General features: G+C 36.8%; 2 protein-coding genes across 2 annotated transcripts in view; both read right to left on the bottom strand.

Annotated features, from left to right (window-relative positions):
* Positions 1 to 4,635: 4,635 nt before the first annotated feature.
* Positions 4,636 to 6,983, bottom strand: LOC136037679 (Na(+)/citrate cotransporter-like). Its single transcript, XM_065720426.1, has one exon. It carries the CDS (start codon positions 6,453 to 6,455, stop codon positions 4,755 to 4,757), a length of 1,701 nt encoding a protein of 566 aa, XP_065576498.1. The 5' UTR covers positions 6,456 to 6,983; the 3' UTR covers positions 4,636 to 4,754.
* Positions 6,984 to 7,316: 333 nt separating this feature from the next.
* LOC136037683 (uncharacterized) overlaps positions 7,317 to 21,189 on the bottom strand; it is a 40,035-nt gene continuing 26,162 nt past the window's right edge. Inside the window, exon 3 of the mRNA XM_065720438.1 lies at positions 7,317 to 11,497. Coding sequence (XP_065576510.1) covers positions 11,453 to 11,497 — 45 coding nt within the window. The 3' untranslated portion in view covers positions 7,317 to 11,452. The remainder of the gene's footprint in view (positions 11,498 to 21,189) is intronic.

Raw genomic sequence — 21,189 nt, 5'->3', positions numbered from 1 at the left:
TGAAACCAAATATTTTTGCGTACAAAAGGCCGATAAGCTGGCAGAGCTCAATTCTTTCGTAAAACACCACCGTGGCCCGGATGCGAATAGACATATGGCACATAAAAGGTTTCGCGTTCTGTATTGCACGTTGATGGCCAATTCTCTAAAGCCAATTCCATTCTTTGTTAGAAAAGTCACAAACCTAGCTATATATCTTATGTATTCTAAATTACCTACCACTAGGTTCTCTACAATTTTGAAGCCCCCCTCCCCACCGTCTCCCAAACAGTTTTGGCTTTCAACCACTGTCAAACAAGAGTTAAAACAACTTGTCTGCTTTCAACACTCATCAGGGCAATCCAAACTTAGGTGCAATCTTATGGCATTAATCAATGATAATTAGAATGGATATTTAAAATGTTTTCTAAAGTTGTCCCAGGATCTTGGCTCTGATATAAGTTAAAAAAAAATAGACAAAATTCTTGCAAATGAAAAAGTCTGTGTCAACTGAGCACAAAGTGTTTCTTGGAATTTTCATTAAGCACATACATTACCTTTTGGCGCATAACAGCCCTCGTATGGGGCCTTTATGAAGGTAAACATTGTTTCATTGGTCTTTACATAGTTGCAAACGTTTTACAATGTTAAACAACAAAAAACAAGTAGAACAATAGAGATTTTGTAAGACGGTGGAATTCTAAACTTCAAATGAATATTTCGGCTCTATGTCCTCAACATAACACAAATGAAAACTTAATTTTTTTAGTTTTAAAGGCCGTATTTTAATGTCAGTTTCACCTTTTTATTTTCATTTATGTTATGCTGAGCACGGCCCTTGCACATAGGGTCAAAATATTAACTTAAAAGTTTGGAATTCCACTGTCTAACGAATAAAGGAATTCCGTATTGTTCAACTTGTTATTTGTCGTTTGTGGTGAAAAGGCAGTGTGGTGTTCGTCACTATTTTTTACATTTTTCTTTGTTTTTATTTGTCCAAAATATCCACCAGTACTATCAATCATTCATAACTACTACGCAGAAAACTATATTTCCTTAAAACACACCATTTTCAAACATTTATTTAAAACTTGTTTCCAATATGTATGCTTTAAGGGTTTACGATTTGTACTACCATAATGAAGCGTGAAGCGCATCTTAAAATTAGACACGAATTAGTATTTTTAAGTTACAACCAACAAATCATTACCACATTAATTACGAAGTATATATTCTACTTTTTATGTTTTCCCGAAAGTACAACAATTCTGATAAATTTTACTCAATTAAGGGCCGTTGACCCAGAAGATGGGTAAGAAGTAAATACCCATGGGTATGCATACCGAAGAGGTTCAAAAAATAAAACCTGTGGACCATGGACTGTGTGAAAATTGTTTGGACTGCGATCCTTCTCGGATTCTGGCTGCTCATTAGGCACTTATATAAGGGTGAGTTCCCAGCTCAGGGCTAAAAAATTGGTGCTAGGCTTATTCTCTCCCAAAATCCTCCACAAATACAAAAATGAGCAGCCAAAGAGAAAGTGTGACAAAAAAAAACGAAGAAACAAAGGAATTTTGGAACAATTTAGCTATGCTCAAAATATGGGCAGAATATGCGATGCATAATGTCTTATTTTTACACTATATCTAACTCAAACCTTTTTTTGAGTTTCTGAGGGTTAGGTTAACACAGCAGGGTTAGATAAATTCTAAAATTGGGGTTGTGGGCGCGAAATCCCCATCCCCACAGAAAAATGATGATCTTTTTGACCAAGAAAATAATCCCTGAAATTTTCATACCACTTGACTCCCAAGATCAAACATGCTCACCTTTTCTACAATAAAATGTGTCTGTAAAGAATTACAAAAATTTCTATATCGCACTAAACCATATTGTGCCCTAAAAGGGCGCATTTCAAAAAGAGGCGGTTATGATACAAAAAGCCGTCCTGGTGACGGGACAGCTTCTTTTGTTTTCAGTCCTATTTTAATCTTCTTTTTTTTTTCTTTCGTCTCCTAAGTATTCTTGAATCTCTTTTAGTATCCTTCTAGGCTTTTTAGTCTTCTTTTATTTTTATTTATATATTTTAGTCCTGATGAGGGCCCCAAGCTTTTATTCTTGGTCACCATAATTTCATATTTTTTAAGTAGCAGGAAAAAATATTTTGAAATATTTTTTTTTGCATTTGAAATGAAAAAATGTATTTTTTTTTTGCATTTGAATTGAAAAAAAAATGTAATTTCATTTTAATCTCTAGTAAAACTTAGATGACAGATTCTTAATCTTTTCGGATTCCCTTATGCAGGTCTATCAGTTCATACTTTAGAATAACTTATCTTCCTTATAAAATGCCGAGTTTACTTCTACCTCCACGTCAAACAACCAATAACTTTAGCTGCTTGTAAAAGATGACTGTCATACATATGAAACTGTTCTTCATTTTCTTCGAAGAATTGATCTAAAAAAAAATTTTTCGAGATTTGATCCCCTAAGTAGACTACGTTCAACACACACACTATGAACTACCCGCACACAATGACGAGAGGTGAATTATGTAATCACTCATGTTTAATCCCATCCACCCTATGATAAAATCTGAGACAGAGAACATACTTCCAATTATTTCAGAATTCACAGCATACATTTCAGAATTCACACCCTTTTTGCAGAACAAACAGCCACTTCCATCAAAATAAAATCAAACTCTACAAATTAAAAGCAGCCTCACAGCAATTCGAAGTAATTAATTATTATTGTTATTTTTTTAAACATTCTAAAAGCTAAGTTAGGATCCCAATGCAACTTGCGATGATGTTCTAGCTGAGCCTATTTGATTAAGCGTAAGTTCTACGACATAAACCACAGTCTTTGGTGTTACCACAAACTATCGCTACCGCTACTATGACAGTGCTAAATGACGTTACCACTGGCACTGCTAGAAACGGTAGTGAATGATGGTAATGGTAAATCAACTTGTGACGAGTCACAATCATTCCCACTAAATACTTTTTAATGATGTCAATTAATTAGGATGATGTCTCTAAACAGGGAAATTAGGCCTATAATGAGAGAAAGGTTGAGATGGCTACGCACGTCCAGCGAATGAAGGATGACCGATTGCAAAATATTGTCCTTTTCGGCCAAACGTCTAGGGCTAAACGGAGACTTCGGTTGAAGCGGGAAGATTTCGTAAGGAAAGATTTAAGGGAAATAGAAACTTCCTGGGGGGGTGTACAGAGGAAGGCTTTGAACGGATTGTGATGGAGAAGGAGCGTGTATAGATATGTTGGGCTCAGGCGGCTTGGCGCTAGGGCGAGTCGTTAGTAGTAGCAGCATAGATTAGCTAATATTATTACGTTATTAAACATCTTCTGTATAGTATGTATTAGTATGTACTGTATGTATTCTACAGCATGTCACAACGTTTTTTTTTGTTTTTAATTTTAGAGTAGCATCAAATAATCGTGGGTCACCAGCGAGAAGAAGTTCTTGCGATTAGAACGCGTAGAGTTTAATCATATCAGTAGTAAATTTAAGAACACGTTACTAAACCAAGATCTTTCTAATTTTGTAAGTAACTGAGTAGACCACAAGAATAAAAAAAAATTACTAAATGGCAACTATCTCTTACTAATGAAGGTGAAGTATAAATACTTCGACTTAGAACTAATAGCCCAGGGTCATAAGCTGAGGGACCTATGCCCCCTCCGAAGTGCTAAATTTTCTTGATTTCTTTCTGATCACTTCTCATGTAGATAATCGAATATTGTTTTTTTTTACTGGTCTCCCCCTTCAAAAAAACGAATCTAAGGTACGTCCCTGAAATAGCCTTCCTAATGTAATAATTAATTTGTTTTCATTCCACTGCTATACAGCTGAAATATTGATATATACTTGTTTATTTGTAACTGCCTAGATTAGAAAAAAAGTCGTTATTTAATGAAATCAAATTGGCCCTGAAACGTCTTTCTATGATGTATCAGAACCCCACTAGTGACAGAGAATAAAAAAAGGAATAAAAGACACATCACTGCATCCCATGAAAAAAAGTGAGCTTCCTTACTGTCCAATATTTGGGCCTTTAATTCTCCTGAACGGGCTTTTCAAAAATGATAATTCTAATGGTACAAGGCCAGACACTATTTTTGGGTATTTTCAGACTATTTTTCTAAAGTGAAAAGAGATTTGTTCTCGCAAAAAACCTATATCATTAAAATTAATCGAAATAATAAGTTACCATTCTTGAATCAGCTTCAAATAATGATTCTTCCTCACTTGACACTTATTTTGAAACACATTTTAAATTTTTCTGTAATAATGGGTTAAGGTTCAGACTTCATTGAGTTTTTTGGACTCGTTTTTCCTATTTTGTTGTTATTTTTATTCCCCTCTTTGAACGGTTCAGTAAAGTTAATTTAAACCATCCAAACAGAGCACCAGAGACGACGCTCCAAGAAAATAAAATAAAATGGTTACTATGTCACATCCGACAGAGACTGTGACACTGGCTTAGCCTATGAATTTAAGGGTGGACCGATTTTTCCTTAAGTAATTTTTCATGAAGCCAGTTATAATTTAAGTTGCTAACTTAAAGAAAAATGGAGAATACTATAGATTACTGACCGCACAATCTACAAAAACGATAAAAATAGAAGCTTATGTTCAAGAAACAAATCATTTAATTAAATATGAAAATTTCAAAAATAACAAGATTATCTAATCAAGTACAAGGATATATACTAGCTCTACCAATATGATAAATTGCAGATTAAAACTCATCCATTTAACTCACTCTCATTTCTGAAGATTATTGCTTGTTCAAGGTTTGTGGCCCATTCAGGGAAAGTCTTTATATCAAAGATGGCAACGCCAAGTGTTTCTGTAAGAAGACAAAGAACAACAACACAACAAATATTCATCAAAAACCCAGCTCGAATCATTTCAGTCACTTTCATTTTACCTGCCGAGAAAACTATGGCATTCGGCGGTGTCGCCACAGGCAACATAAATGCATAAGAGCATGTCACTGTGGCTGGCATCATTAAATATAAAGGATTGACTTTAATTAATTCACACACTCTTGCTAATACAGGAAGCAAAATATTTGCAGTTGCGGTATTTGATGCTATCTCTGTTACCGTTGCAACCATAATGCAAACTAGAAAAAGTATTGCGAAATCTGGCAAAACTTTTAGACCCTCCAGTTGAGATCCAAGAAATTCCGACAGACCTGAGACTTTAGTGGCATCCGATAAAGCAAAACCACCACCAAGGAGGAGAACTATGCCCCATGGTATTCTTTCTTGGCATGCCTTCCAAGTGAGAAGGGCTGCGCCTGTATGTTTGTCACTGCTTTCACGGCGGCAAAACAAGAAATAAGGCTCTGCTGGCACAACAAATAACAAAGCCACAACGATAATGGCTGCGGTTCCGTCACCTATTCTAATACCACTATTTCTCCACGGTTCAGCCCAACCGGGCATAAACTGTGGATCCCTGAAACACCAAAGTATGACAAGAAGAAGGAACAAAACAAGAACCATACTTTCATGGAATGACATAGAGCCAAGGTCATCATAGCTTTTCCGAATTGCTTTTTGAGCTTTAGCTTGAGCTTTTCTATCAACATTGTCGCACTTGAAGCCAATATACAGAATTTGCACCCATAACCATAATATTACTAGGTTTACCAACATAACTGGCACATTAAAAGCCATCCAAGTAGCAAAGTTTAAGGTATCTTGATTCGGGTACAACGTTGCTAAAATTCCTTTGAACGCAAGTTGAGGAGACGAACCAATTATAGTTCCGGTTCCGCCAACATTAGCCGAGTAGGCTATCGATAGCAAACAAGCTCGAAGAACTTTATCTTTCGATAGATTTTTAGTCGGACGTTTTCGTTCAATTATAGCTTCCTGGCTTGATGCTATTGAGCCAGAAATACTGTCAATTTTGGACTGACTGCTATACAATTCATTTTCAACTTTGTCATCACTATATAGTTCATCAACAACTGCTTCCACAATTGGCAGCATCATTGCTGTTGCAGCAGTGTTGCATATCCACATTGATAAGAACATCGTCGTACCCATAAATCCAAGCATAAGCCATCTGGGACTAGTCCCAACAACTAAGAGTACACTTAAAGCTAGTCTTTTATGTAAATTACAATGTTCAATGGCAATGGCGACCATCATCCCGCCAATAAACACCACGTTTGTCTCCTTCATATAAGCAATACAAACAGCTCCAGTACTCATAATTCCAAAAAGTGGAAAAAATATCACAGGAAGGAGACTCGTTATAGCAAGAGGTATTGCCTCCGTCATCCAATATAATGCCATAAGCAGTACAACAAAACCACATTTTGCCTCTTGGGTTGGAAATAGAATCGGCAAAGGGAGTAGAACCAGAGGGATAAGAACAACTAGAACACCTCTCCAATATGGAACAACTCGCTCTCGACAAAATTCCATTAATAGCTCCAACTATTACCATGGGATAAATATAACTAACCAGGAAGCAATAATAGCAATTCCAAATAAGAATAATATATATTCTCATCACTGGTGATATTACGAAAGGATGAAAAAAAAATCGAAAAAGTTGTTAGTTACTATTCATGACATGGCCATTAGAACCAGTTTGTTTACATTTTTTCCTATTTTTAAAAGGTTTTCAAAGGAAAATGAGTTACAAAATTGGAGAAACCAGCAGACGTCAATAACTTTCTTAATTGCTGTCAATACAAGTTTTTTTTTCTATTTTTCGTTTTTTTTTAATTAATAGCCTCTTCTGTTTTTCTTTTGTCAGTGACAATCTTTTCATAGACAGTGCTCAAATTTGACGAGAAAACCAATAATTGATTAAGGAAGAAACTCCCTTCTCTCTATTTCTTGATGCACTATCTCAGAAATTTCATTTTTTGCCTTAAACAAAAATTTCATGAATATCTCAATAAAAATTCAAGCTGCAATAGCAAACAATATTGACATTTATTCCCTTTTTTAGCAACTCTATTAAGCTTCTGTGGCGCTACCTCACACTAGCCACAACTATATATATATATATATATATATATATATATATATATATATATATATATATATGTATATATATATATATGTATATATATATATATATATATATATATATATATATATATATATATATATATATATATATATATATATTTATATATATATATATATATATATTATATATATATATATATATATATATATATATATATATATATATATATATATATATATATATATATATATATATATATAACTAACAGAAATGATTCCGCATATGAAAGGGGTTGTCCGCTTCTCAACGCCTCACTCTTTACGCTAAAGTTTTTTTTTGTTTTAAAAAGTAGTTTGTTTTAAAAGAGTAGTTTTTTTTGTTTTGTTTTCAAACTTTAGGGTAAAGAGCAAGGCGTTGAGGAGGGGACAAACCCTTTCATATACGGAATCATTTCTGTTCGTTTTAAGCTTTAATATCACTCCTTACTTGCAGTTAAAAAAAACTGGTTTTTTATTTAATAGCGGAAAAGAAGAAGAAGAAAAAGGGACGACACATACAATATATTATAACGATGCTCTAAAGAATCTACGTCATTCATTATTTTGTATGGGCACCTTTTTTTCTGTTTCAACCTGGAAAGGTAGCGTATCTGGGCTCGCTTATCTGGACTTTTGATAGGTGAGACTAAACTTGATGAAACTTATATATTTAAAATCAACATTAAAATGCGATTCTTTTGATGTAACTATTGGTATCAAGATTCCGTTTTTTAGAGTTTCGGTTACTATTGAGCCGGGTCGCTCCTTACTACAGTTCGTTACCACGGACTGTTGGATCAGATATATTGGGATGACCTAACAGCAAGCTAGTTCACCTTCCTCACTTTGATCCAAACAAAACAAAATGGTTCTTTATTATTTCAAACAGCAAAGAAACTCCTACTCCTTTCAAAATATCAAAGTTTTTCGAGAATTCGGAACAAATCACAGCCTGTGTGATTCCCCTCCTTTGCTACCTAACAACCTTTTATTAAATAAATAAAAAAAAACTGTTACAAACATCTCAGGCTGTCCATGTTGCAATAGAAACACGCACAAAAAAAACAATATAAGCTCTTATTTTGTATTCAGTGCGACTACATACGCACTATAAAATGCTATTTATAATTAATTCTATCATAAGAAGCTCTCTAGCACAAACCTGACAGCAATTTGGTAATCACCATTATGAAACTTTCATCAACTATACGGATCAGCAAATAACGAAAGTTTAATTACGATCTGCATCGACTTTCAACTCTAGTTCTATCGTACTTTCGATAAAATCTTTCTAAACATGTATAGGGATTGCGGATTGGTCAAGCTAATGATTTTTGTTCCAGCGGCAATCTCCCAATTTTTTCAACGGGGCCCAACTTATCCCCCCCTTAGAAAATTACCCTATATATGAAATTGAGTAGTCACAGAGAAATTCTGAAGAATAAAGACAAAGAAGAGATAAAGGAATTTCGGCATAATCTACCTATATTCCAAATATAGTATTTTAAGAATACATCAAACAGTTCGTGGTAACGAACAGTAGTAAGGAGCGACCCGGCTCAATAGTAAACGAAACTCTAAAAAACGGAATCTTGATGCTTAAAGATGCATCAAAAGAATTGGATTTTCATGCTGATTTTAAATATATAAGTTTCATCAAATTTAGTCTTTGTCATCAAAAGTTACGAGCCTGAGAAAATTTGCCTTATTTTGGAAAATAGGCGGAAACACCCCCCAAAAGTCTAAAATCTTAACGAAAATCACACCATCGCATTCAGCGTATCAGAGAACCCTATAGCAAAAATTTCAAGCTCCTATCTACAAAAATGTGGAATTTCGTATTTTTGCCAGAAGACAGATCACGGGTGCGTGTTTATTTGTTTTTTTTTTTTTTTTTTTTTTCCCAGGGGTCATCGTATCGACCAAGTGGTCCTAAAATGTCGCAAGAGGGCTCATTCTAACGGAAATGAAAATTTCTAGTCGCCCATTTTAAGTGACCAAAAAATTGGAGGGCACCTAGGCCCCCTCCCACGCTCATTTTTTCCCAAAATCAACGAATAAAAATGAGATAGCCATTTTGTTCCGCATGGTCGAAAACCATAATAACTATGTCTTTGGGGATGACTTACTCCCCCACAGTCCCTGGGGGAGGGGCTATAAGTTACAAACTTTGACCAGTGTTTACATACAGTAATGGTTATTGGGAAGTGTACAGACGTTTTCGGGGGATTTTTTTTTGGTTTGGGGTTGGGATTGAGGGGAGGGGGCTATGTGGGAGGATCTTTCCTTGGAGGAATATGTCATGGGGGAAGAGAAATTCAATGAAAAGGGAGCGTTCTAGCATTACTATAAAAAAACAATGAAAAAATAAACATGAAAAAGTTTTTTTTTCAACTGAAAGTAAGGAGTAGCATTAAAACTTAAAATGAACAGAGATTATTACGCATATGAGGGATTTTAAAAATACTTTAGCATAAAGAGCGAGGTATTTAGGAGGAGATAAATACCTCGCTCTTTATGCTAAAATATTTTTAGTAATTTCAACTATTTATTCTACGGCCTTTCTGATTCAGGGGTCATTCTTAAAGAATTGGGACAAAACTTGCTGAAATTGCTGAAACTGATGCAAAACCCAGCTGAAATTTAGTTTCTTCAATTTTTTTGTCAAAACTATGATAAGCCTGCATAATTCAAACATCCACAAAAACGAGTCAATTTTTTTAAGTATATCTTTACCTTTATGATATAACATGCTTAATTTTCAGCTTTTAATTTAGTTTCAGTTGATCTGGTAAATTGGCTTCAACTTTGGCCCCCCCCCAGGATTTTGACAAAATTACGCCGTTGATTTATCATCTTTTAAGTAACAGACTTGAAATATGACATTTCACTGTGTTTTGCGACGAAATTGTACAAAATACAGGGGGGGGGGGAATATTAGCCCAAAAAATGGACCTTCTCCATGGGAAATAAAGACCCTACTGTATTTATTTTTACATGTTTATTTTAGTTCTCTTTTCGCATTTCTGGTGGTTGACCTACCATAGCAGGGTAAGATACAAATTAATTATGGGGTTGTGGCAAACATTTTCTTTTAAAAACTAATATTTGATAAGAACATAAAATAAAATCTGATGATACTACTTTTGTTTCCTTTAGATGTGGTCAAGCACGGTAAACTTAGCAATTCGGCTTGAAGTTAAATGGGATTAACTTAAATGAGGGTTGAATTGAGGGTGATTTCGATGGGGTTGAGTTAAGAAATATAGAAACTTGGGAAGAGGCTGATTTGATTGGAAATTGAAACTTCTAGTGCCCACTTTAAAGCCAAAAGGCTTCTGGAGGGCAATGAGCATCCTTCTAGGTTGCTTTTATGCTATTTGGCCCTCTTCTGACCCGTATGATATCGAATCAAAATTTTGATATATCTATTTTGTTCAAAAACTTCGAAATGTCTAACAATTTTGCCTTCTGGATTGATATTACCCTAAGAGCCCCATTGTTAACCTTTATCTTATGCTACTACGATAACTCAACCCCAAGAAACACGAACAAAAAATTAACATGCAAATTTGAAAATAAAAACTATATGACACAATGGTGGGAAGTTCTTTTTTTTTGCTCCGGTCAAAAACGACCTCAATGTGAACATTAAAAAGACCTTTGAGTCAGTGATAATTTCTTTTAAAATAGTCTTTGAATAAATAATACGGACATTTTTATTAAGTAAATAATTGCAATGCTCTTTTAAACTTTAATCACTATTTTAAAACCAAAAAAAATCCGCGAGTCACAACGCGGTGACCTGCTGTCATACGGTTGCCAATCCCTGTTCTATAACACATATTCTGCCTATATTTTGAAACACACTAAAAAAATTTCTCATTTTTATATATATATTTTTTTATTTATCATACTTTCTCTGTTGCAGCTAAATTTTACAAGTAGGAGGGGGGTGGTTTCCAAGGGAAATTTTCCGCGTAAGGGGTACTTTCAGGGTAGAATAAGCCCAACACCCTTTTCAACAGTATCATAAACTTCTTAGAAACAATTATGATTTATTTCCTACTAATCCTTATGTTGAATTAATTAGAAATCGACTGTTTCCCGAATTAGAGGGATTTACGAGCAAAAATACTCAAAGAATAAAGAAACGAACAGAAATTAAATAATCACATCAAACATTCAGACAACAGATACTTGTATAGAGACATAAGTAGGCCACATACTAAAAAAAGAGAAACTAAAATGAATAACCAATTCATATAGGATAAACAGAAAGTACTACAGGGTTCACTAGCATTGAAGAATCCAAGTCGAAATTCTCTTCAGAGAACCCTTGAATAAACTGTTGCTTTGGTCAGCTGGATATTTTTGAATCAATCATAGATATAAGGCTCCTATACCCTCTCCAACAAACTTTCTAGATGCTTGTTTGAATGGGTCTATAAATAAAAATGAAAAAAAAACCTGCTAGAATGGATGCGAAACCGGTCTATTTGTAATATGATACACAAAGCTGTCGGTTTTAAATCAGGTAACTTAACCCTTTTCTGGAAGTAATTGACGAAAGAAAATATGCTCAAAGTGGAGAGATTTTTCACTTTTTCAACAGATGCTATACACCCTTTTAATTTAAGGTTCGTTTCCACAACATCTTTCACCACTGAATACACTCATAACTAGGAAATTTGCTTGATTCTAGAATGAGTGTCGTTAGGGTGTACGAAAAAAAAAAAATTGCTTCGATAGGTTTTCTCCGCGGGTGTGTTTTCCATTATTTTCTATTAAAAAAGAGAACATGAAGTTTGAATATTCTAATTTTAGGGGAGGATTTGCCAGTTGGGCGAAAAGTTTCAGAGTTTCACGTGAAAAAAAACTGTCGATTTTGACTTTTTTGTGTTTTTAGATAGTGTTATACTGTCTTATTTTACAAATGTAGGCTTTATCGAGTTCAAATTGTACACTCAGAAGAATTTAACATAATAATGATTTATCGAGGTTTTCCCTTTCAAAGACATTTAGGAATGCAAATTCTGTCTAATCAATTAATTATAAGGCCAAAGAAATATATGCAGATTCTGGCGAAAAATGAACTTTTTACTACTAATTAAAATGAAAAGCAAAAATCCTAATTCTAGAAAATTCAAAGTTTGTTTATTTCGTTTATTTGGCATCTAACATCGAGGAGGGGGAGACATATTTATTTTTTTACAAAGCCAAATCTTTTTTAGAAATTAAAACTCAATAGTTACACAAATACTTCTTTATTCTTTTTCTTAATAAAAAACTGAATAAAACGTAGGACTTTCCAGTACCTACCAGAATATTATAAATATCATCAGTTTTTTCAAGATCTTATTTTATGTTTATGTAAATTGTGGATATGTAGCTTTTATAAACACGGAGACCATTAATTATAGAATAATTTGGATTGAAAATATCTCCCACGGTAAATCTCTTTTATGCAAATCTCTTTTTAACGTAAGTCCAAATTTAACAGATATTATGGCTATTTTTTTTTATCAGTGTCAAAAGACAAATATTTTCCACATTTTAGAAAACAAAATAACTCAAATAAAAATTTGAAATTTAAGACAAGTATATTAAAACTATGAGGCCTTCAGATATACCCTTCCTAAGCCTAGAGCGTTCAAAAAAACACAACTTTGAAACAACAGGGATTTTTTTTTTCAAGACATTGGAATTCAACCTACTGGTTGAACTTCGCTAAATTAAGGATGTTGGGACTGTTTTAAAATTATCCTTTTAGTTTAAAAATGTTTTAAAATTACCCTTGGACAAAGGGTCGGAATATTCATTTAAATAAAGAATTCCACTGTCTTGCAAAAAAAATTCCCTATTGTCCTTCTTGTTGTTGATGTTTAATTCGGATCAATGTGAACGGAAGCAAATCCATGGATCATAACTCTTCAAAAGAGAAAAAAAAATACATTTTCTAAATCCTCCTAGTGCATCGTTTCTCAACTTGGAGATAGCCATCACATAGAAAAGAGGTTGCGGCGGGTCTCAAAATTAAAAGCTGATGCACTAAAGAATCTCTTCATTATTCAGTAGCTCACGATATATCTCGGTCCTACTTATAAAACAGATAAAAGGACAAAATACTGTTTATTGCAAGGTGACCGTGGGGCGACTGACTTTATATTTGTGTTGCGGAGCAACACTACTGCTTTCGTAGTTTTTTTTTTTTTTTTTTTTTTTTTTTCACCGTGATCAGCGACCTGTAGCTCCGAAGTGGTAAGAGTTAAAAATTAGAGATTTTTCAGAGGGAAGGGAAACGTGAAGCAGAGTAAAAGTTCCAGAGAAGTTCCTAAAATTTTTAACAGTTTTCCATAAAAAAAAACCGTTTTTTTCTTAGAAACTGTGCGTTCGATGTTTGGCGTCAAGTTAAGACGACCCTAGCTTCGGAAATAAACTTGTTAGAAATACAGTTATGCTGAACTCATGTAGAACTTTCATTTGTCTCTTCGAGAACCGGAGCACAAAATTCCGTAGCTCTTACAGATTTCCCGGAAATAATTCCGGAAAGGTCCATCTCGTTCCGATTTTTTTTGGAATTTTCTCAAATTTTCGATTTTGATGTTTCTTATATTTTTATCGAGTAGTGCTATGAAAAGTATGCAAGAAGAAGTGAAGTGTTCTATATACCAAGTTGCTTCGTTCTCTAAGAAATAATTTCCGAAGTTTCGACGTTCTAGAGGTAACTTCTGTTCTGGACCAGCTAGAATTTTTTTCCAACGCAGTTCGACAGGTCTCGATCTCCTAACAACTGGAGCTTACAATAGTTTCTCCGAAATAAAATTCCTTCTTTGGGTTTTTCTATTTGGAAGTTTTGTCATGCCCTCGGGGCAATTTAAATTTTTTGGTGAATTTGGTTTGTTTTATATTTTCCTAGTTTAGACCATCAAAAGTTAAGCAGAAAACTATAAGACGTTATTTCCGTATCTCTTTCAGATTTCCCGGAAATAATTCCCGAAATGTGCGTCTCGAAACATAATACTTCGAATTGGCGTCAAGTTAAGACGGCCCTAGTTTCGGAAGTAAACGTTTTGGAGATAAAATAATTATGAACTCATATAGAACTTTTATTGATGTTTTCGAGAACTGAAGCATGAAATTCCGTAGCTCTAAGAGATTTCCCGGAAATAATTCCGGAAAAGTCAATCTCGTTCCGATTTTTTGAAATTTTCTTAAATTTTCGATTTTGATGTCTATTTTATTTTTATCGAGTAGTGCTATGAAAGTTGTTCTTTATACCAAGTTGCTTCGTTCTCTTTGAAATAATTTCCGAAGTTTCGACGTTCTAGAGGTAACTTCGGTTCTGGGCCAGCTAGAATTTTTTTTTCTCGTTTATTTCTGGACCAGCTAAACATTTTACCAAACTCAGTTTAGTAGGAGCTCGAAATAAAACCATATCAAAGATGCTTCAAGATAACAATCGAAGCCGCATTAGAAAAATGTCCTCTGAAGGACATAATGGAGACTGTTGCTCCGCAACTGTGTCCCGTAGGGCACAGTTGCACGTGTTGCTCCGCAACTGTGCCCTAAGGAACAGGGCACAGTTGCTGCAACACTTCCCGTTGCACAGGCAACGGAGGTCTAGTTACCCATTATTTTCCAGTGGACAAGGAGGGAGGTGGCGCGAAATTAAAAATGTAGATGCAAGTGTCTAGATCTTTCATCGTATCGATGTCTCACAGCAACATGCCTACCCCTCATTCCTCATCCTTGGGGTGGAGAGGGGGGGAGCAACTCGCAAGGGGTCAATATCCAACAGTTAAGTGATGTCAGTGGGACAAAAAAAAAACAACAGTAAATGTTTAGGTACGGAAGAACTTTTATATATTAATTACAATATTTCAATCCAAATTCAATGCAGAGGCGCAAATTCACAAACAAAAACTTAGAGAACAAGAGCTAAGAGCTCATATGGCACTTGTGAAGAGGTCGCAAGAGCCAAGGGATTATATGGTATGAGCTCTGGCAAAATTTTAAGAATCAATAGATTGCTTTGAAAGGAAAATCAGAAGCTTAATGCCGGTCGGGATTTAAAAAAAAGTGCGCTAAGTCACGAGGTCCTTCTAAATATCAAGATTCATTAAGATCCGATCACCCACTCATAAGTAAAAAATACCTCAATTTTTCTAATTTTTCCTCTCTGTTCAGCCCCTCAGATGGTCGAATCGGGGGAAACGATTTTATTAAATCAATTTGTGCAGCTCCCTGACACGCCTACCAATTTTCATCGTCCTAGCACGTCCAGAAGCACCAAACTCGCCGAAGCACTGAACCCCACCCCCTAACTCCCCCAAAGAGAGCGTATCCAGTCCGGGTACGTCAATCACGTATTTACGACATTTATAAGCACTTTCCAAGATTTCCGGTTTCGCTCTCCAACTCCCTCCAATGTCAACAGATCTGGTCGGGATTTGAAACAAGAGCTCTGAGACATGAGTTCCTTCTAAATACCAAATTTCATTAAGATCCGATCAATCGTTCTTAAGTAAAAAATACCTCAATTTTTCAAATTTTTCCAAATTAACAACCCCAAGATCCTTCTAAAGATCGAATTTCATTAGATCTGATCACCCGTTCGTAAGTTACAAATACCTCATTTTTTTAATTTTTCCAAATTATTCCCCCCCCCTCCAACTCCACCAAAGAGAGCGGATCCGGTCCGGTTATTTCCGTCACATATCTTGGACTTGTGCTAATTCTTCCCACCCACCAAGTTTCTTCATGACCTCTCTGCTTTAAGTGTTTTCCAAGATTTCCAGTCCCCCCCCAATGACACTGGATCCAGTCGGGATTTAAAATAAGAGCTCTGAGTTACGTGGTCCTTCTAAATATGAAATTTCATTAAGACCCGATCACTCCTTCGGAAGTTAAAAATACCTCATTTTTTCTAAATTCTTAGAATCACCCCCCCCCAGCTCCCTCAAAGGGAGCGGATCCGTTCCGGTTATGTCAATCACGTATCTAGGACTTGTGCTTATTTTTCCCACCCAGTTTCATAGCGATCCCTCCACTCTAAGCGTTTTCCAAGATTTTAGGTCCCCCCAAACTCCCCCCAATGAAACCGGACCCGGTCGGGATTTAAAATAAGTGCTCTGAGACATGATATCCTTCCAAACTTAAAATTTCATTAAGATCCGATCACTCTTTCGTAAGTTAAAAATACCTCATTTTTTCTAATTTTTCAAAATTAACCCTCCCCCCAACTCCCCCAAAGAGAGCGGATTCGTTCCGGTTATGTCAATCACGTATCTAGGACTTGTGATTATTTTCTCACCAAGTTTCATCCCAGTCCCTCCACTCTAAGCATTTTCCAAGATTTTAGGTCGCCCCCAACTCCCCGCAATGTCACCGGATCCAGACGGGATTTAAAATAAGAGCTCTGAGACAAGATATCCTTCCAAACATCAAATTTCATTAAGATCCGATCACTCCTTCGTAAGTTAAAAATACATCATTTATTTCTAATTTTCAGAATTTACCCTCCTCCCCCACTCCCCCAAAGAGAGAGGATCCGTTACGGTTATGTCAATTATGTATCTAGGACTTGTGATGATTTTTCCCACCAAGCTTCATCCCGATCCCTCCACTCTATGCGTTTTCCAAGATTTTAGGCTTCCCCCCCCCCAGCTCCTGGCAATGTAATCATATCCGGTCGGGATTTAAAATAAGAGATCTGAGACACTATATCATTCCGAAAATCACATTTTATTAAGATTCGACTATTCGTTCGTAAGTTAAAAATACCTCATTTTTTCTAATTTTTTTTATTTAACCGTCCCCTCACTCCCCCACCCCAGATGGTCGAATCGAGGAAACGACAATTTCTACTTTAATCTGGTCTGGTTCTTGATACGCCTGACAAATTTCATCGTCCTAGCTTACCTGGAAGTGCCTAAAGTAGCAAGACCGGGTCAGACAGACCGACCGACAGAATTTGACATCGCTATATGCCACTTGGTAGATACCAAGTACCATAACAAGAGCCAAGAGCTCATATGGCACTTTTGACGAGGCAAGAAGATCTCAGAGCCAAGAGATCATATGGTATGAGCTCTAACAAAATTCTAAGAATCAATAGATTGATTTAAAAGGAAAATCAGAGGCTTAATGCCGGTCAGGATTTAAAATAAGAGCTCTGAGCCACCATGTCCTTCTAAATATCAAAATTCATTAAGATGCGATCACCCACTCGTAAGTTATAAATATTTAATTTTTTCTAAATTTTTCCTCTCCCTTTAGCCCCCCAGACGGTCAAATATGGGAAAACGACTTTATCAAGTCAATTTGTGCAGGTCCCTGACACGCCTACCAATTTTCATCATCCTAGCACGTCCAGAAACACCAAACTCGCCAAATCACTGAATGCCTCCCCCCAACTGCACCAACGAGAGCGAATCCAGTACGGTTACGCCAATCACGTATCAAGGACATTTGCTTACTCTATCCAACAAGCTTCATCGCGATTCCTCCACTCCAAGTGTTTTGCAAGATTTCCCCCTCCAACTTCCCCAATGTCAAAAGATCTGGTCGGGATTTGAAATAAGAGCTCTGAGTCATGAATTCCTCCTAAATATCGAATTTCATTAAGATCCGATCATCTATTCGTAAGATAAAAATACCCCAATTTTCACGTTTTCCAAGAATTCCGGTTTCCCCCTCTAATTCCCCCAATATCACGGGATCTGGTTGGAATTTAAAATTAAGACCCTTCTGAATATCAAATTTCATTAAGATCTGGTAACCCTTTCGTAGGTTACAAATACCTCATTTTTCCAAATTACCTCCCCCCCCCATCTCCACCAAAGAGCGCTCCACCAACGAGATCCCGTCCGGTTATGTCAGTCACGTATCTTTTTATTCTTCCCATCCAGTTTCATCCTGATCTATCCGCTTTAGGTATTTTCTAAGATTACCCCCCCCCCCCAATGACGCTGGATCCGGTTGAGATTTAAAATAAGAGGTCTGAGTTACGAGGTCCTTCTAAATATGAAGTTTCATGAAGATCCGATCACTCCTTCGTAAACTAAAAATACGTAATTTTTTCTAATTTTTCAGAATTAATCCCCCCCCAATAGAGTGGATCAGTTACAATTGTGTAAATCACGTATCTAAGACTTCTGCTTATTTTTCCCACCAAGTTTCATCCCGATCCCTCCAATGTAAGCGTTTTTCATGATTTTAGCCCCCCCCCCAAACTCCCCCAATGTTACCAGATTCGGTAGGGATTTAAAATAAGAGCTTTGAGATACGATATCCTTCTAAATACCAAATTTCATTGAGATCCGATCACCCGTTCGTAAGTTAAAAATACCTCATTTTTTCTAATTTTTCAGAATTAACCCCCCCCCCCCAACTACCTCAAAGAGAGCGGATCCGTTCCGGTTATGTCAATCATGTATCTAGGACTTGTGCTTATTTTTTCCACCAAGTTCCATCCCGATCTCTCCACTCTAAGTGTTTTCCAAGATTTTAGGTTCCCCCCTCCCAACTCCCCCCCCCCCCCCAATGCCACCAGATCCGGTCGGGATTTAAAATAACAGCTCTCCATCCAAACATCAAATTTCATTAAGATCTGATCAACCGTTCGTAAGTTAAAAATACTTCATTTTTTCTATTTTTTCCGAATTAACGGACCCCCATCCCCCCCCCAGATGGTCAAATCGGGAAAACGACTATTTCTAATTTAATCTGGTCCGGTCCTTGTTGCGTTTTATAAGTTTTTTTCTGTGTTTTAATAATACTTGAAAGTCAGTTTTTATTAATATAAGTTATATGTATAATAAAAAATATGTGTCGTTTTAGAATAAAACTAAAAAACTTAATCATTATGTGATGAAATATCTAAGGCCGATGCTATGTAACATCTGCTATGTAATTTAATTTGTCTAGGTCATGTTAGAGCACTAATGTAATGTAGCATGCAGATGTGTTTAATAGACCAAAAATCAGTACCTTTGCTGGATAGTTACGCGACTCAGTGATTAACTTACTTGACTTAATGCTCCTGCCGGAATTCTTCCGGCGTCGAGAGTAATGCTGCATGGTGCTTCCACTTAGACCGGTCTCTTGCAAGGATGTGGACGTCCTCCTGAATATTTGACATGGCTAAGAAGGCACCTGTCGTGTCCTTCCATCTGGTTGGGGGACAACCTCTTGAGCGTTTCCCACCGTGCAGCACGGGATCAAAGTCAACAAATCGTTCATGCAGGAGTGTCGGGGGGCATGCGAAGAAGATGTCTGTACCAGCGTAGTATTCGTTAGGCGATTTGGACTGACAAGGGCGTTAAAGCAGTTAACGCCAGGAGGTTCTCGTTGTTAACAAAATCGTGCCAGCGTAGCCCTTCAATGCGGCGAAGATGTTTTGTTTGGGCTATATTTATGGTGCTAAGCACAGACTGAGTGGATGGCCAAGTTTCGGCTCCGTAAAGAAGCACAGATCCCACCGAAGCAATGTATATGCGCATCTTGGTCCTACGGCTGATAGAAGGTTTCCTCCAAAGGGCACTTGATCTTCCCACTACTGCTGAGGCTTTGGCAATTCGGTGCATTAGATCTTTGAGGATAGATCCGTCACTTGAGAGGATAGAGCCAAGGTATGTAAATTCCTCAACAATCTCAGCTGGTTTGTCACCGACCATTAGGACTGGCGGGGGACGCGGTGAGTTACGGGATTCAACAAACATCACCTTTGTCTTCTGCCAATTAATTGACAGCCCTATCTTTAAGGCTTCATCAGAAAGGACCTGTAGGGCTTCTGTGAGCTTCGACGGTGAATTGGAGACAAGAGCAAGGTCATCGGCATAGTCAGCGTCTGAAAGTACTTTATCGCCGTAATGTAACCCAAACTGGAGGCGGTTTATGTGAAGTACTGGTCTAGAACCCAACCATGGTGTTCTAGTATGTACGAACAGGGGATTCTCCTTGCGTGCAGTAGGTTACCATGCAAAATTTATTAGCCTAATCAAAATGTTAGACAGACTTTTATGGTCCAACAGGTTTGCGCTCCATTTCATTCAGAGGGAATCCCTTTCAAATCCTAATGTGGACAAGAAACCTTTGGAACATAAAGGTTCCCTTAGAAAAAAAGAAAAACACATTGAAAGAAAATGAAATCTCTTAAAGTATTCTGTAACATCCCACGTTTATATCGTCGTTACACAACAACCAAATGTGCACCGTTATTACGCAGCATCCCCGTGTGTGCCCCACTCATTTACAAGCGAGGATTACCAGCTTGACTAGTGGACTCTAACAAGTCCTATTACATAATAACCAAAAGTAAACACAACCCACTGCGTCATGAGCACCTGCTGGGATTGCTTGCTAGGGTCCCGGCTGAATTGGAAACTAGGGGCCCGATGGTCAGGTTAGGGAGTCGGTGAAATTGGATGTTAGAGGCCCACACAGTTGAGTTGGGGGGCCGATGAAGTTGGATGCTAGGGTCCCCTGTTGGAATTGAGTGTTGGGGCCCTCCAGTGAAATTGGATGCTAGGGCTCCCAGTGGTTAGTTTAGGGCCCAGTGAAGTTCCGTATTAGGGCCCCCAGTGAAATTGAATGCTAGGGCCCGGGTGGTTAGGTTAGAGGCCCCTGTTTGAATTGGATGCTAGGGGACCTGGTGGAATTGCTCGCTAGAGTCCGGCATCTTGAAGATTCCCCCACTAGCAGGCCAAGAAAGCTTTTTTAATAATCAAAGAAACTATTATGTAGCAAGCAAAAGTAGACATTCCCTATGACGTAACAGACACCTGCATCTCCTACAAAACATTCCCTACGACGTAGCATGCACTCGCATTGTTTAGAAGACATTCCCTAAGACGTAACATACACCTGCTGGCGGTCATGTGTTTAAAAGCAGGGATAGGATTGTTGTGGAAAGCAGAGGGGCATCATTACTTCTGCATTTATAAATTAAATCAATTTGATACCTATGTTATGTAAGAATTCTTATAAACTCTCGTACTTCTTCGAATCCAACGCCACAAAGATATCAGTTTTGTGCTATTGTATCGACGACAATAAAATTAGCAATCTATTTTACTGTTTGCTATTCTTTCTCATCGACTCCTTTGCCAAAAACCAAAAAAACAATTTATCT

Source organism: Artemia franciscana, chromosome 2 (genome assembly GCF_032884065.1).
Source record: "Artemia franciscana chromosome 2, ASM3288406v1, whole genome shotgun sequence".
Lineage (NCBI taxonomy): Eukaryota > Metazoa > Arthropoda > Branchiopoda > Anostraca > Artemiidae > Artemia > Artemia franciscana.
The sequence above is the reverse complement of the archived record's forward strand: the minus strand, read 5'-3'. Positions and strand labels throughout refer to the sequence as shown.